Source organism: Eptatretus burgeri, chromosome 9, assembly GCF_056783735.1.
Source record: "Eptatretus burgeri isolate ZD-2024b chromosome 9, Ebu_testis_v1, whole genome shotgun sequence".
In the NCBI taxonomy this organism is placed as follows: Eukaryota; Metazoa; Chordata; class Myxini; order Myxiniformes; family Myxinidae; genus Eptatretus; species Eptatretus burgeri.
Window position 1 is genome coordinate 25,181,536 of NC_140969.1, and position 16,949 is coordinate 25,198,484.

At 45.0% G+C, this 16,949-nt stretch overlaps 1 protein-coding gene across 1 annotated transcript in view; it reads left to right on the forward strand.

The window, feature by feature from the left end:
* The window catches only part of LOC147019744 (protein phosphatase 1 regulatory subunit 14C-like), a 42,767-nt gene that overhangs the window by 23,654 nt on the left and 2,164 nt on the right, over positions 1-16,949 (forward strand). Inside the window, exons 2-3 of the mRNA XM_085894412.1 lie at positions 15,360-15,443; positions 15,885-15,917. Of these exons, the coding sequence (XP_085750538.1) occupies positions 15,360-15,443; positions 15,885-15,917 (117 nt within the window). The remainder of the gene's footprint in view (positions 1-15,359; positions 15,444-15,884; positions 15,918-16,949) is intronic.

Genomic DNA, 16,949 nt, shown 5'->3' on the forward strand with positions numbered 1-16,949 from the left:
AAAACCAAGATAAGCTCCAAGGTTAAAATGTGAATGCTTTTGTGCTTTACAAAACAAATATTTTTATATCGTTGTACAAATTTCTCTCCAGGTCTTCAAAACAGCTGTTCACCACCATCTCCTATCTTCCCCCCTCTAAAACCACAATCTTTTCTACCCCCGCTAATCCACCCCAAACCCACCTCCTTCAAATTCCCTGCTTTCCTTCCTGAAAGTCCCTGTAGTGTCCATCTTGTTTCCCCTGTGTACCACGCCCCATCCCTCTCCCTTCCACAGATCTCCTCTTGTCTCCTGCTCCGCTCGTTGTGTGTTTCTGTGTGTGAGCTATCATACGAACCTCGACGGTGTATCCAAAATAAAAATAAATAAAAATAAGATGGAGACAAATTGAGTTTGATTATGGACTTGTTTAATTTTTTCGACTCGGAAAGTTTTACGCGCCACTTGTATTTTGGACCCTTTCCTCAAAGCACCACAAAATTGTGTATTTGTCTTTCCTGTGTATCGACTGCTTCTCCTGGTATGGGATTTAAATCACCATGCCCCCCTCCATTTGCTGCCTTCTTGGTCAAAGTACATTCGGATCAGTCGCTGTCTGTCATTATCGCTGCAATATGTTCCGCAAAACTGTCATTGATTGTTGCCTTTTGCTCATCAGTCATTGAACCTGAGTACATGACTCGTACTCATTCCATAATACTGGTTCCCTTTTGTGGACCTTGAGAGAATTGCATCTCCAAAATGGTCAAAAACAAACAATCAATTGTTTGTAAGGAATGCTGGTACTATCAAGAATATGGCAAATTATTTGCATGAAAGGCTCAGGTGGTATGACTATGCTTTCATGGCCCAACACCACATCTCCAAAGCCGAGGAGGATGGGACGGCCGAGAGAAAAAAATACATTCCGTCCATCCCCCTCATTTCCACATTCGACTGTTGCTGTCTTTTTTATATTAAGGTATCATGGCTCATGGAAGAGTGGAACAAACATGAGACAAATGGTGAAGAGATAAAGTGGGCTGAGAGGAATGCATGGATGTACCATGGTTTGACGATGTACCTTGAAAAAGATGCTTCTTTCTTCTTCCTTTAAAATCTTTTTAAAACATTAAAATGCTTTACCTTGCTTTCTTCTCTGTCATGAGTACTCCACTTGTTCTTCATCATGATCTAGTTTTCTTATTCTTCTTTCTTCTACACAAGGCATGTCATGCAAACCTGTCTCGCACCGAAGGGCTTGGTCTGTCATCCATCCTCCAGTTCCTATATGAAGACCTTTCTCCATGCCTTCAACAACAGTTCCTTCCACCCATCCCATGATCTTTATCTCAGAATGTTGAATATGTATATATATATATATATATATATATATATATATATATATATATATATATATATATATATATATATATATATATATATATATATATATATATATATCTTCTTCTTTCGGCTGCTCCTGTTAGGGGTCGCCACAGCGGATCATCCGTATGATCCGCATAGTGATTTGGCACATGTTTTATGCCGGATGCCCTTCCTGACGCAACCCTGGTTGCCTCTTACGACACAGGGATAATATATATATATATATATATATATATATATATATATATATATATATATATATATATATATATATATATATATATATATATATATCTTGAGAAGTCCTGATTGGAGAGGTTGTTTGCACACAACAATCAAACCTCCTTCATGTTATTTTACAGGGTCAACCCCCTCTGTGTCAATACCCTCCCCCACATCTCCTACAAGCCCACGTTCTTCCAACCCCACCCCTCCTATGTGTCCCCATCTGAGGCATCCCTCCAATTCATGTCAACCTTTCGGCATCCACTCTCACCCCACCCTCTCCAAGATTCCCCCTCACCCCACTCCAGGATTCCCTCTCACACCACGCTATCCTAACTTCCCCCTCACCCCGTCCTCTCCAACTTTCCCACCCAGCCCACTCCCACAATGCTTCTCCTCTCGCCTTCCCATTCAACCTTCCCGCTCTCGGTTTCCCCCTTTTCCCTCCCACCCCGATTCCCCTCGTCCTGCCGCTCACGTCTTCTCCCTTGTCCCGCCACCTTCCATCTCCCCCCTCCCTCATCCCACTTCCTCTCATCTTCCCCTCATCCCACCCCTCTCGGATACCTCCTCATCCCAACCCCTCATACCCCTGTCTTGCTCCCTCCCATCTCCCCCTCCAGCCCACACCTTTCTAGCCTCCTCCCCATGTCCCTTACCCTCTGAGCCTCCCACCTGTCCCACGCCCTCCTTATGGTTCCTCTTTTCATCGATTAAGGCAATTTTGTGCCATTAACCTAGCAATACATTTCCTATTGCTGCCTTTTAATTCTCCGGATGTATAAACTCGGATTTGGACCGCATCGAAATTTCCAGTTGCTTCTTGCAACAGGTTCACACGAGAAGTACACGATGTCACTTTAAAATGAGAAGAAGGAAATGAACAGTAGATGAGCACATGATATCTATAAAGAAAGGCTGTGATCAATTAAACTGCAGCACAATAAGAAGGCCCTCACAAAATATGCAGATGACCTTTGCTTTGTGTTGAAAGCAAACACAACTGTCCAAGTAATTTTTACAGCGCGTGCGCTGTATACAATTGCACCGAGTTTGAAATGTCCCCGGCGTCGTCTACCACGTCTCCGGTGGGTCCGGTGTCCCCCTCCCCCCCACGTGCCTCAAGGCAGCCAATGACGGCTGTCCGGTAGATGCAGTGCGTAACCTCGGCGGAAATGGCGACAATTGACGGAAATACCCGAGTATTTCAATGGAAATTTGTGAAACTAATGTGTTATATATGTGAAAACGATTTAATTTATTGCTTGACGGAAAAAAACGAAGAAACGCTCCCCTCATGTACGAACGAACGAAAGACGTCACTTCCGCCCACCATCGCATTTCACGCCGATCGCCGAATGCTGAATGCTAAGTTCTTCTTATGCTATCATTCTTTTGCGGCCTCCTGCCACGCTGTATCAAACGATTTCATTCCTTCTGTTGTATATAAAGGTGCTTATCACAACAATAACAAGATTTTTACATTTCAAATGTTAAGTATGCTTTTTAATTGTTTTTCAACTGAAAAAGCATAAATTGCATATTTTAACATTAGTGTACTCATTTGCTTCACCACACGCGCTGTATTGAAGGATTTCACTTGTTTATTTTTCATTGTCACAGGATAGTGAAAGAGAAATGTCTTGCCATTGAATTGCCTGATGAAAAATTCAGGAATTTGTGATAGAATAAAATATAAATCTGCTTACGAGTTAATTGCAGGTGCCGGAAGAGATTTACAAAATATTGATGACTTTTACCAAGTGCAAGAAGGTAATGGCTGTGGTCAAAATGGGATTGCTTGGCCATGAGTGGGGCCTTCTTCTAACCTGTCAGCACACATTGAGCTATCAGAGAGTACGCTATCACTATATGTCGGAATGGTGCAGAAAAAAATAGCCACCCCATCAACTACATAAAAACGAAAGTTGGAGTTTCTTCTATAAAATGTTTCTTCAGCTACATATGAGAGCCTACCTTATCTGTTCAGATGATTGTCGAGGCAGGGATCACGTTTCAGTTTTCCAGACCATGGCAAAAGCAAAAATGGGGAAAAAACCCTGAGATCAGTCAAAACTGGCAAATCTCATTCATCATAATAATAATCACCTTCAGACGGCATATTTCCGAGCTCTCTCTCTCTCTCTCTCTCTCTCTCTCCCCTCTCTCTCTCTCTCTCCCCTCTCTCCCCTCTCTCCCCTCTCTCCCCTCTCTCCCCTCTCTCCCCTCTCTCCCTCTCTCTCCTCTCTCCCTCTCTCCCCTCTCTCCCCTCTCTCCCCTCTCTCCCCGCTCTCCCCTCTCTCCCTTCTCTCCCCTCTCTTCTCTCCCCTCTCTTCTCTCCCCTCTCTCCCCTCTCTTCTCTCTCTCAATGGCAATGACTCTGGTACCATCCGGCAGAGTTTTACTTGATTCAGCATCCATTGCTTTTGTAATATTAATAGCCTGAAAGGATTCCACGAAAAATACACAAAACTGCATTCCTTTGTAAAGGAATAAGAATGGAACAGGGTGGGACGACAACTGTCAATCAGCCTGATGGGGGTGAGGCCGCTCGACCCATTTGCCCGAGTGCCAATCACACCTATATTGGTGTGGTTAATGGTGGAATTTGGTGGATTACATACTATTTACAATGTTCGATCTTCAAGTTAACATTAAAAATATATATATTTTATGACTTGTTAAACAACCAACAGGACCATGATGGTGCTTTTTTTAATACCAAAAGAATACTTCTTTCATCACCGTCAATCTCTCCTGGGCTGACCACGTGGCAAAACTGGCCTCCAGAGTCAGCAGCAGATGGCATGTTTTGTCGTTCCAAGTCATTCCTTGAAAGATTCAAACTACTTGCAACCTACAAGACCGATGTCTGTAATTCAATGAACTACTGCTTCCTCTATGGGATAGGGCATTACATCTGTCTCTCCTGGATCCTTTGGAATTTAAAGTTCTCAATAGTATCTCCATGATGAGGCCAAAGCACAAGGCCGAATGCTGTCACATCACAGACAGGTCGGTGGCCTCTCTTATTGTCACCGTCTCTCCTCCGGCCTCGTTTTCTCTGCTCTCTCGGTGGTCCAAACCCTCCTAATCTCCCCCAAGACACATATGTTCTTCCAATAATCCCCCTCCTGGTTAAACTCCCAAAATGTAGGTATATCATACACCTCAACTCTTAAATTGTTCCTCTTTTCTCGCATTGATTGAACTGCTTTCTGGAGTCTTTTTCAATGACAATCTTCAATCCTGGGCTTCAAACGAGTGGTGAAATGCCATCTCATGTCATCCACGATCCCTACTCATGATATTTTCTACCCCCATGAACTCTCGCTCACTCAACCCTCTCACTTGTGGGTTATTGTGTTTCCAACCATCCCTCTCTCTCTTTCCTCTTTTCTTATTCGTTCAGTCCCTTGCTTGTTTTGTCCATCTGTGATCCCACTGTCTCACTGCAATAATGTTGCCTTGTTACTTACCCTATGTCACCTTGCTCATCCCTGAACCTCTACATTGTATGTAAAAAAACAACAACACATTCTTCAGGTTGTGCCAACTAATATATATATATATATATATATATATATATATATATATATATATATATATATATATATATATATATATATATATATATATATATATATATCCCATAGATTTCGTTTTCACCTTCAACCTTGCAAGTATTATCTTGATCATTGGCTGCTACCTGTGTCACCATGTAGTCATATATTTGAATCACGGAGAATTGTCGAACAATTATGTTACGGTTCTAGGAACCATATGCATACAAACATACAGTTGTCCCGAAGTCAGTTATTCCATTAAGTATATGTGTCGATAGAATCTCTCCTTGTGTGTAGTGGGAGCAACAAGGGGGTGTGTTGCGATGTTTTTTTAGTTGGGTTTATAAATCATTTCTCCCCTTTTATTTGCAACTCTCGCATGGGCTGAACAAACGCTTGTTCGCCTACTCGCCCAACCAGCGACTCGCTGTCCGAGGCAAAATCTTCTTGCAGTACTGTAGTTCCTTTTTGGCAAGTCCGCACGTGTGGAGTGGGCAGGCTTCCCGGCATGGCTGAAACCCCGACCAGAAAGGGCGGACCCATTGAAGCCCCGTCCAATCAAGGCGGACAGTGACGTCAGCTTCACCAAGGCCCCTCCCCACTGAGGGAGATCTATAAATTACGTGGGGGGGGGGGCTGAGAGAGTTGGTTGAGGGAGCATTGGAGTAAAGAGCGTTGGAGTAAAGAGCGTTGGAGTGAGGGAGCATTGGAGTAAAGAGCGTTGGAGTAAAGAGTGTTGGAGTAAAGAGCGTTGGAGTGAGACAGTTCGTCGGCTGGAAGCGAAAGAAAGGAGGAAGCCCAGATCCCCGCCTCGGACTCCGCTCTACTCGACCCGGTCTCCTTCGCAGACACGGTCTCCACGCGGGTGGCCGTGGACCGAGCCGCACGACCATTGACAGGTGCCGCACCACGGAGCATTCCTTTCCCCGTAACTCAGGTACCGAAAACTGCGACCTCAGCTCCCTCCCTCCCTGGCTGCAAAAGCCCTTTGCCATTCAACTGGGTTTATTTTGTCCGAGTGTGTATCTGAGTGTGTGGCGCCAGTCCATTAAGTAGAAACTGTATAAGTTATTTGAACCTTGTAAATCTCGCCTGTATTATTCTCACGACAAGTCTGCTCTGTGTCTGCTTTATAAGTTTCTGTAAAATTGTCGCACTCCATCTCTCTCTTCTGTCCCCTGCATAACACCCCAATAAACCTGTTACCTGTACCACATAACTTTCCTCTCTTTATTGTAAATAAATTATTGCAGAAATGTTCCCAGTTCGTTTTCGTCTTTTCCTTCATTGGTCCAGCATGGTTCGGATTGAAGTTTAGCCGGGTCTTATCCCCGATAATCTGTTCATTCTAGCCGGTACGTCCTTGGTAGTTCCGCTCGGCTGCATCCGATCCGGAGTTCGTCGTTGGTAGTTGGTACTCTACCGTAGTTGGTAGAGTGATCCAGTTTGGGCAAGGCGTACCGAGGGCGTGGTTCCCCGATAGACGACACCACGTGGTTAATTCGGTAAATTGGTTCTAGACAAAAAGACCCTACGCTACGCGGTTGAGTTATTGGCGTCCACGGTCGGCTAAGCGACCCGCCGCGTCACGGAATTATCCGTGAGCGACGGCCTACAATTCCGGGAGTCTGGTGGAAGATGACGTAACTTCCCCCACCTAGTGGCCGCTCTCGCCACTAAACCTCCGGCCCGCAACAATTATATCCATGTATCGGCTTTTGCACATGTCATGCATGGCTGTCTCATTTTATGCAATAATAGTTGTTTTATCAACCATTCATAATTTAAGCCAAATTTAGATTGTGGTGGCTCGCCACTGCTTCCTGGTGTTTTTCTTTGAATCACTCATAATGGTTATATTTTGTTTGTAACATCTTCAACAGTCGCATACAAGTATAGAACTGTATCATCTACTGTCAATTGCAGGGAGTTTTTGCAAAGAAGACTTGATCACATTGACAACAACAATTTAAAACGTCAATTGAAAATTGCAAAAGTGACAAGCCTTCCCATACAGTGTTTTGTGATCTTTTGTAGGCCTGGGTCGTTGTGCTGCCCCAGGAGAGTATCTAGATCCAAGCGCACATGGTCTGCATATGCCCTGATGGAGGCTATTATGTGGCAGAAACATTGGACTTCTGGACCTTTGTGAATTTTGGCAAAATTTTCTGAGTTGTGACTTTTGCTTTGGTCTTGTCTCATAGTAGAATCCAGTTCGGATGAACATTTTGAAAGGTCTAATAACAAGCGCAACGTGAACGAGAAAGAGCAATCAGAGAATGCAGACCCTCGTCAGGACTTGTTTTGTGTGGTGCTTGTGTGCTGGTGTGTCGATGATGCATTGCCATGTGCTTTTCTTGTGCTTTTCTTTTTTCTTGCTTTTCTTGTGCTTTTCTTGTGCTTTTCTTGTGCTTGTGTGCTTTTCGATTTTATTATACAGACTAGCTGAAGTACCCAGCATTTCCTGGTGGAAGTCAATGAAATACTCTCGTAATTAAATTTGTGTTGTTGACAACAAATCACGACAACCCCAACATACAATCTTAACAAGACATGGAACTCGATCGCTCCGGAGGAAAACCCAGGCAGTGTGTAAGCAACCTACTCACTCGAGGCCTGAATACAGAGGTGTTATAATAAACGTGTGAAAAGCAATCATTTTAACAACATGTCAGGTATGGGAGCATGCACCGGAGCAGTGCGTTGCTGCGTCCACTTTTCGCCGGTGGACTCCAGGGGCCTCCGTCTGGCCATCCCCCAGGCAGATGCCGGGCTCATCCCCATCTCGTTGAGATGCTTATCAACCTGTTGCAACCACGAAGCACGTGGTCGGCCCATTGGCCTCCTCCACTCATGAGGCTCCCTCGCTGAGAGAATCTGGTGAGCAGGATCGGCATCAGGAAAATGAGCCACATGTCCATACAGCCGCAGCTGACGCTCATGGACTATGCCAGTAACAAATCTCATTTGAGTCTCTCTCAGCAACCGCTCGTTGGACACAAAATCCGACCAGCGATAGCCAAGGATTTTCCAAAGAGTCCTGGTACCAGAGGGATTAAGCCTTCTTCTCAGATCCCTGGTCAGAGTCCAAGTCTCACATCCATAGAGCAAGACTGGAAGTGTAATATATCACTCAGATGTTTTACCTTCCAGGCAAGGAGTTTAATCACAGCTCACACACGCAGCCTCCAGGATCACCGCCGTTGTCACATCTCCCTGACGTCACTCCCCCGCATCCCCGGGCCATACCACCAATGACGATAGGGGGCATGTGCTGCAGGAAGCTCCAAGGACCTGAATACTCGGACTTTCGTCCTCCCGCAGAGGTAGCGGCAGTTCCACACCCCATGATCCAGTGAATCCATGACTCCCCAGGCCCGACCCAGACATCTGATGACTTCTGGCTCACAGCCAGCAGAGACATGAATATCACTGTCATGGTAAATTAATCGCTCTGTGACCTCAACATCCTTGCCACAAACAGGTCCAGACAGGATAGCAGCATCCAAGATGTCATTGAAAGCCTGGATCTTAGTTTTGACCCAGGAAACCCATAATCCCAGCAGCTCTGACTCCTCATTCAGCACCTCGCGGGCCCCCAAAAGGATATCTAGAGGCTCCGCAAAGATGACTGCATCATCTGCGAAATAAAGGTCAGAGATCTTGACATTCCCAAACAATGCACCGCAGCTTGATCTCTCCGACATCCTCCCCAGAATCCAATCCATACAAGTGTTGAAAAGTGTGGGGGCCAGGAAACACCCCTGACGAACAGCAGTAACAACTGGAAATAAGTCGGAGATGGTACCACCACGTCTCCCAGAACTCTCAGTACCAGCATATAGTTCAGACATCAGATTGATCAGTTTTGGTGGCACCCCACGAAGACCAAGAATCCTCTCGAGGACAACCCGATTCACTGAATAAAACGCTTTACAGAGATCAACATAGGCTGCAAGCAGCTCCTGCCGAAACTCTCGTCTGCATTTGGTGAGGACCTGAAGAGCAAGGATACGGTCAATCATTGACTGCTTTGGTATAAAGCCCGACTTCTCTGGATGCTGGTGCTCAAGCAGATGGTGGCGAAGCCTATCAATAATTATCCAAGCAAAGACCTTGCCAGGCAGTGAGAGCAGCATCACCCTTCGGTAGTTGTTGCAGTCTTGGCTATCAGCCTTCCCTTTCCTTAGAGGGACAGCAATGCCCCTCTTACAATCAGCTGGGATGATGCCTGTGTTGCAGACAGAGCACAAAACTGCATGCAAAGACACGAGTACAGCATTTCCATCAGCCTTGAGAAGTTCAGCATGGATGCCATAGATCTCAGGAGCTTTACCCATTTCAACAGGGTCACAACAGCCTGTGTTTCCACAAAAGAAGCTGGACCAGAGTTGATTGGAGGGTCAGCAATGGGGATAATAACACCCCTGACATCCAACTCAACAGCTGGTGGATCAGCCTGGTACAGCTGCTGAAACTAACTGGCTTCGTGGGCTTTCACTTCGGACTCCTCTGCCAAGAGCCCACCACGCTCTGCTCCAACTGCAGTACACCGAGGGATGGGCTTGGAGGAACGCAATGCGCGAATTCCCCTGTAAGCAGGACGAGAATCACCTGACCACATGTGATGCTCTACTCCCTCACAGATTCCTCGCACATAGGCCTCTTTGTCCACCCTTAGTGCACGTGCAGTTTTATGCCTCAGGTCCCTGAACAGCTCAACTTTGCTATTCAGTCTAGCTCTGCGACTCTCGTCAATGGTATCCAGTGTTCCTTAAGATAAAAAAAATTCTTCTTCACCCTCCGGTGAGTTACAAGACATTGACCGACAACATCAAGGATGATGGTCCTGAAGGCACTCCACAACTTATCAGGATTCCCCAAAGCACCCACACCCCCCAAATCTCCACTCAACCTGTTCGCAAACTCCTCAACTACCCTCTCATCCTTGAGCTTGCCAGCATCCAGTCTAGGCTGGGATGGTACCATTCTCTTGGATTTAAGCTGAAACTTCAGAGTTGCTACAACAAGCCTGTGGTCAGTATTGAGGAACTGAGCACTCCGGTAGACCCTGCAGTCTGGATCATCCTCCAGTGACCATCAACGAGCACGTGCTCAATCTCTTTCACCACACTGCCAGCGTTGGAATACCAAGTCCAGCGATGAGCTTGTAGGCGCTGAAACCATGAACCAGCCAACCTAAGTCCATGACTTGTTGCAAAGTCGTGGAACTTGGTGCTATTATGGTTCACAGTAACAGACCCATGGGGACCAACACATGTCTCATAACCATCCCTATCAGTTCCAGCGATGCATTGAAATCCCCCAAGACTAGAAGTGTATCTCGCCTGGGGCACTGATCAACCACAGACTCGAGTGTGGCGTAGAATGCGTCCTTCACGGTGAGATCACTTGCCTCAGTCGTCGCATAAACAGAGACCAGGAAAATGACACCGAAGGAGTTACAAATCCTTCATCTCATAATACGCTCCTTGACCGATGTTGCCTCAATTACCATTCGAACAGCTTATTTAGGCACAGCGACAGCAACTCCTTGGGCACGGCAACCAGCAGAGCGACCAGACCAATAGTAGGTGGAACCACCCGACATGATCTCGCCACAATCCAGTCTTTGAAACTCAGAGAGTGGTGCAATACTGATGTCCAAACGCTTGAGCTCAGATGATAACAGAGACAAGTGATCATCCTCTCTTGGGGTTAGGAGATGAGGACTATTTAGTTCCTGACTGGAGCCTTCAACATAATTTTTTTTAAAAAAAGGTCTTAAAAGTCTTCTGGATTTTGAAAGGTCTTGGAAATTTTAAAGGGTCTTCAGGTCCTAAAGGATCTCTGGGGTCTTAAGGGTATAAGAGGTCTTTAGGGGTCATATGGGTCTTAAAGGTATTGGGGTATTGAAAGGTCTAAGGGGTCTCAAGAGTCTAAATGGTCAAAAAGTTTAAAACGTACATCCCAATAGTTCGTAATTAAGACGTACATGTAGTCAGAGTGCAACTGACGTTCAAACAGTACATAATTAGTGGACATATAGTAACACAGCTTCACGGACAGACAGAGTCTTAAGGGTCTTTGGGATCTTAAAGAGTCTTCGGTGTCTTAATGGTCTTGTAGAGTCTTTGGGGTGTTGAGGGCTTCAGGGTCTTTAAGGTCTTAAGGGTCTTAAATAGTCTTCGGGGTGTTGAGGGTCTTCGGGATCTTTGAGGTCTTAAGGGCATTTGTGGTCTTCAGGGTCTTTAAAGGCTGAGATGGTGGATGAAAATACCCTTGGGACAATCCTCGGGTCGGACATGGTCTGTGTGCCAACTATGGTGGTTGTCGGCCCAGCTATCTTTGAAAATAACGCAAACATACAGACAGACAAACAGATGACAAATTTTATTTGTGAGATAGTATGGTTCTTGGAAGTATTATGAAGGTGATTTGTGTTCTACAGTGTTCAAGTATCTATCTACAATTCCAGCAGTGTGTGTGTGTGTGTGTGTGTGTGTGTGTGTGTGTGTGTGTGTGTGTGTGTGTGTGTGTGTGTGTGTGTGTGTGTGTGTGTGTGTGTGTGTGTGTGTGTGTGTGACCGCTGTTTCTCGACAACCACCAGTCCGATCTAATTGAAACTTGCCAGCCATATTCCTGGGGACCTATGGATGTGCCTTTTCAAGGTTTGATATTAATCGGACAAGTGGTTCCCAAGTTATGGCCATTTATTTACCAAACCAATGAAAAGACACGTTGCTGCGTAGGCGTGGCCGATGGGGAAGAGAACCTCAGCCGCGTTCCCCATTACAGGTTACAACGTACGGACTTCCGGATTGTGATGACTTACTGTATTCAAATAATTTCTCGATTTCTTATGCGCATTTATAGATAAACACAATGTCCCAATCCAGTCGTCATTTACGAGAGCGAAGGAACGGCCTGTGTGGTTGTTTGAAACTTTTTTTTTGCACGTACGGCCATCCACGTACGGGCACGTACTGGTATAATTAAATTTAAATAAAGGTTTAAAGGCAGATAAATAAATATATTCTCGGTTTTACCACCGTTTTACACAGTGTTTATTACATCACCTGATCCAACACATTAAATTAGTTTTTCCTGCCTGTTGGTTGTGTCCTTCAGAACGTCCTTAAAAACAAGTTTCGTGTTTGGAATGATTTTCAATTTTCTTTGACTGCCAGGCAGGCAGAGACTAAAAAACATGATCTCACTCCTCTCTGCGCATGTGTGGTCAGGACAAATTCAGAGCCAAACTACGATTAAGGGATGTTTGGGGAGCATACACCAGAAACACACATAAACTAGAACGGGCACTCATAGAGCGCATACCTTCGCCGCCACTACTTTTTTTGTTCTTGGTATGAGTGTAGGGAACTGGTTTCATATGAATGGTCTTATGACACAAACCACATATCTATAATGTCATGACCCCCCCCCCCCAACTTTCGGGGGCTATGGACTAAACAACAATCAACTCACGTCGTTTTGGCGAGTCTTCACTCGCAAGCTCGGTGAATACAACGTTTCAACAAGAGAAGGTAATCTCGTTTGATGCTGATTTCATGCAAATCGAATAAGAATTGACTGAGTTATGCCGAAAACCGCATATTTTTCAAGGGCGTGACCATTTTTTTGACCCCCCCCCCGACATTTTACCCCAACCGGTGACATGTGTTATTACGTCATTGTGTCACAAGATTGGGCATTAAATTCTGAACATTTTGGTGCTGGGTTCATGTAAAGCGGACAAGAATTGACCGCGTTATGACAAAAACCGCATATTTTTCAAGGTCGTGACCCCCCTGACCTTTGACCCCTAACCGGTAACAAGAGTATGGGCGTCATTGTGTCATATTGCATATCACAAGATGAGGTGTTGAATTCTGAACATTTTGGTGTTAGTTGCATGCAAATTGAATAAAAATTGACCGTGTTATCGTAAAAAGACGATTTTGACCTTTTCGTGACCTTGACCTTGACCTTTGACCCGAACGATCCCAAAATCTAATCGAATGCTTCCTGGATAATAACCAATCATCCCACCAAATTTCATGCAATTCGGTTTAATACTTTTTGAGTTATACGAATCACAAGATTACAAATAAATAAATAAATAAATAAATAAATACACGCCGACCAAAACATAACCTTTCGCAGAATGCGAAGGTAAAAAGTGCCACCAGGTTTTAGAGGAGGGACACTCGTTAGAAAGTTCAATCCTGAGGTTGGACAGATGTTGTTTTTGGCTCTCCTGAGAGTGGACACGACACACATTTATTGCGGGCTTTGTGGAATGATCTGAGATTGCCTTTGGTCAGATTTGCCTTCCAGGAAGAGAAGGCAAGTTGTTTCTGAGCAACTGATTCACCACAGGATTCAGTGTACCATGGGCAGGAAGAAAGGGAGGATACCTGAAGACGACATGGGATGGATCTGTGCAGAAGAGAGAGCAGGTTTCTGCAGAAGAATTCCCAGGTGGAGGTAACATGAGGGGCAGCAGATATGGGAGACCAATCCTGAAGAGAGATGGCTACTTGCAGTCCCTGCTTGAGTGAAATGCCAGACTTGCCGGCCTTGAGGCAGCTCTCTGAGAATAGCCATAGAGATGTCTACCTTCACATGATCAGATGAACCAATTGGATCAGATGAAAAGCAGGAGACATTTGCAGGGAAAGTTCGTCATCACGAAGTCCAGAAGGGAGTATTTGCCATTGGGAGAAATCCAGGTCAGAAAGTTCACAGGTTGAGTCGGCCCCGTAAAGTCACAGAAGTTATTTTGCTGAAATACCATTGCTGGTGAGAGAGGTGGCCAACACCCAACCAATTGGCATGGTGACAATTAAAATAACCACATATGAGGAAGAGAGGAGGAGGAGATTGGGACCATACTCTGTGCAGAGCGTTGGTGCTGCCTAAGCAGCCTCCTTGGCTCTTGGGCACAATCCTGGACGGGTCGCCACTCCGACACAGTATACCAGCATGCTGACACTCATTTTGCCGACCTCGGAAGGATGACAGGCAGAGTTAACCCCACATGAGGAAGAGAGTATTGGGATCAGTGATTAAAAGTTGGTCCGTGTTGTCAGAGAGAGATAGATAGAGAGAGAGAGAGAGAGAGAGAGAGAGAGAGAGAGAGAGAGATAGAGTGAGAGAGATAGAGTGAGAGAGATAGAGTGAGAGAGATAGAGAGAGAGAGAGAGAGAGAGAGAGATAGAGAGATAGAGAGATAGAGAGATAGAGATAGAGATAGAGATAGAGATAGAGATAGAGATAGAGATAGAGATAGAGATAGAGATAGAGATAGAGATAGAGATAGAGATAGAGATAGAGATATCGTGATATCGATAGAGAGATATACGGATGGTTAGTACCTGGAGGATTTTAGAACATGCAGACTAACCAGAGGTTTGAGCAGAGGGGAAGTCGCAGCCAGAGGGAAGAATGGGGCTGAACAAACTGGAGAAGTTGGTTCCACGAGTGAGAGAAAAGGACAAGTGTAGCTGGGTAGTGAGCCTGGATTGTTGGATTGTTGGCTGATTGTTGCATGCTATTCCACAGTATGTTTTGTATCCATGCTGGCAATTTATATTTCGAGCATTTTGCATAACCGGTGTGTTTTTACATGTGGCTGCATCTCCTTCACCATTTATCTCGACTCTTGAGTACCTGGACAATCTTTTGTAGGCGTAGGTGACTGGGTTTGCCGATGTGGAGGTGCTAATTGCAACGTCTTACATTTTTATAAATAGACCCGATGGTATTGCAATCCTTTATTGTTACTTTATTGTTACTTTATTTTATTTTGTTGTAGTTGATACGGTCTAGTTGCATGTTTTCACCTTTTTATGAAACGAAAACGGAATCTAAGCAAAAAATTGTTGAGGTGTGAGACATTTAATGAGTGTAAAATTTAAAAAAGGGGAAGTACTGCACACTAATTGTTAATTAGCTTGTTAAAAGCATTTGGATATGAACCCTGTAGCTCATGGTTCTGGGTTCCCATATGCCGTTTGTTGTGCCCTGATGTCTAGGAACCGATGTAAAAGTACACTGGGATCTCCTATTGTCCTTGTTTTGCACGCAATGCAGTCATGAGCTCTCTTCCGAGCCTTGTGTGTGTGTTTGAACTGGTTATTTTGCTACCTTACTCCTGAAACCAAAAATGGCCTAAGTGGTTCTTGTTTAATGCAGGAGGAAGAGATGCCTGAGCTCGAGATCGACATTGATGAACTACTGGACCTGAACAATGACGAACAGCGAAAAGAGGCCTTGCGGGTACGGACCATCGTAGAGCCTTGGCTGCTCTTCATGCATGATAGTGTTGTCTTTATTCAAAAGCAATGGGGGTGGTTATTGGGGTGGGGTGGTGGGGGGATGTTGGTAATGGAGGGTAGCCTTTTAGGACAGCTCTGCAAGACGGCCCTGCGTGGGTGCTCATTATTTAGTCAAGCACACGGAGTAATTTCTCCTTGTGGGAGAAGGCACTTCATGCATTCGTACACATGATTGTGCACCAACACCTGGATTACCTTGGACGTAAGAGTGGGATGTACAGCAAATTGCACGCGTATAGTAGTTTGGATACCATGCTTTCACTTTTTCCAATCCTTCCAAGTGATGTTGTTTTCAATGATATGAATCCATATGTTGCTTTCATAACCTGAAAAAATGTTATTCCGTTTGAAGACTTACGGGTGCTTCGTGTTTTGGCTGCAGGAAATTCTGCAAGATTGCAGCAACAGCCCAGAGGTAAGTCGCCCATGCAACCGACCACTGCAGTCCACTAAAATGAACCGACAACACAGTAACCCGAGGCATCATTAGAATTCACTAAATTAGTCATTGCAAACATGTTAGCTCATTGAGTTCTTCTTTTTTCATCACTTTCTGCCTCAACAAAACAAATCTGTTGGATGTGATGGAGTAAGTAATGGTGAAAGAGCTGCTTTATTGGCCCATAATGTGCTGGAAATGCCACGTTTTGCAATGGGATGGGTACACGGGGTGAAGCGGACATTGAAGTGTGAATCGATGGATTTTCAGGTTTTAGTTTATTTATTTTACATCGATCTCTTCGGCTGATGGGTTTGGGCTGGAAGGGTAGGTTAAAGGAATGTGCGATCATCTCTGAGCCGTCTAGTTTTTCGCTGGGTTTGAATCCCGACCCAGATATGAACTCCCATCCTGGTGTTTTAGTTGCAGGGCGAACCATGATTGTGTGTGCCGTCCCTCAGATGGACGTTAAACTGGTCGTCCCATCTTCAAGCATCAGTTGGTGGACGTTAAAAACGTCACGGTGTCCTTCATGAAGAGGAGGCGAGCTATCACGAGTACCCTTAACAAATTCCAAATTCCTGCCCTGGCTGATTGCTGGGAAAGCAATGGCAAGCCATCCAGCGTAACCCTTGCCCAGACATTGCTTTTACATCACCGACTTTCTGTAAAGTGTACGGTCCATGAATGGTGATGTCGTTGAAGTGGGAAGTGCTTGTACATAAATCACATGCAGGACAAAGACATTAAGTGACGGCAGTGTTGTTTCCTCTGCCACCGAAGGTGGAAGGAGGTTATATTTTCACCCCTTTCCGTCTGTTTGTCTGTTTGTGTGCAGGAAATCTCAAAAAGTTGTCGACCGATTTGGATGATATTTGGATTACAGGTTGGGTGCATGACAAGGCCAAACTGATTCGATTTTGGTGAAGATCCGGATCCGGATACTAGAAATTTTTAAGTCATTCTTCACCATTGAAAGACAAGGACAAAAAACGATTTCTAGCACTA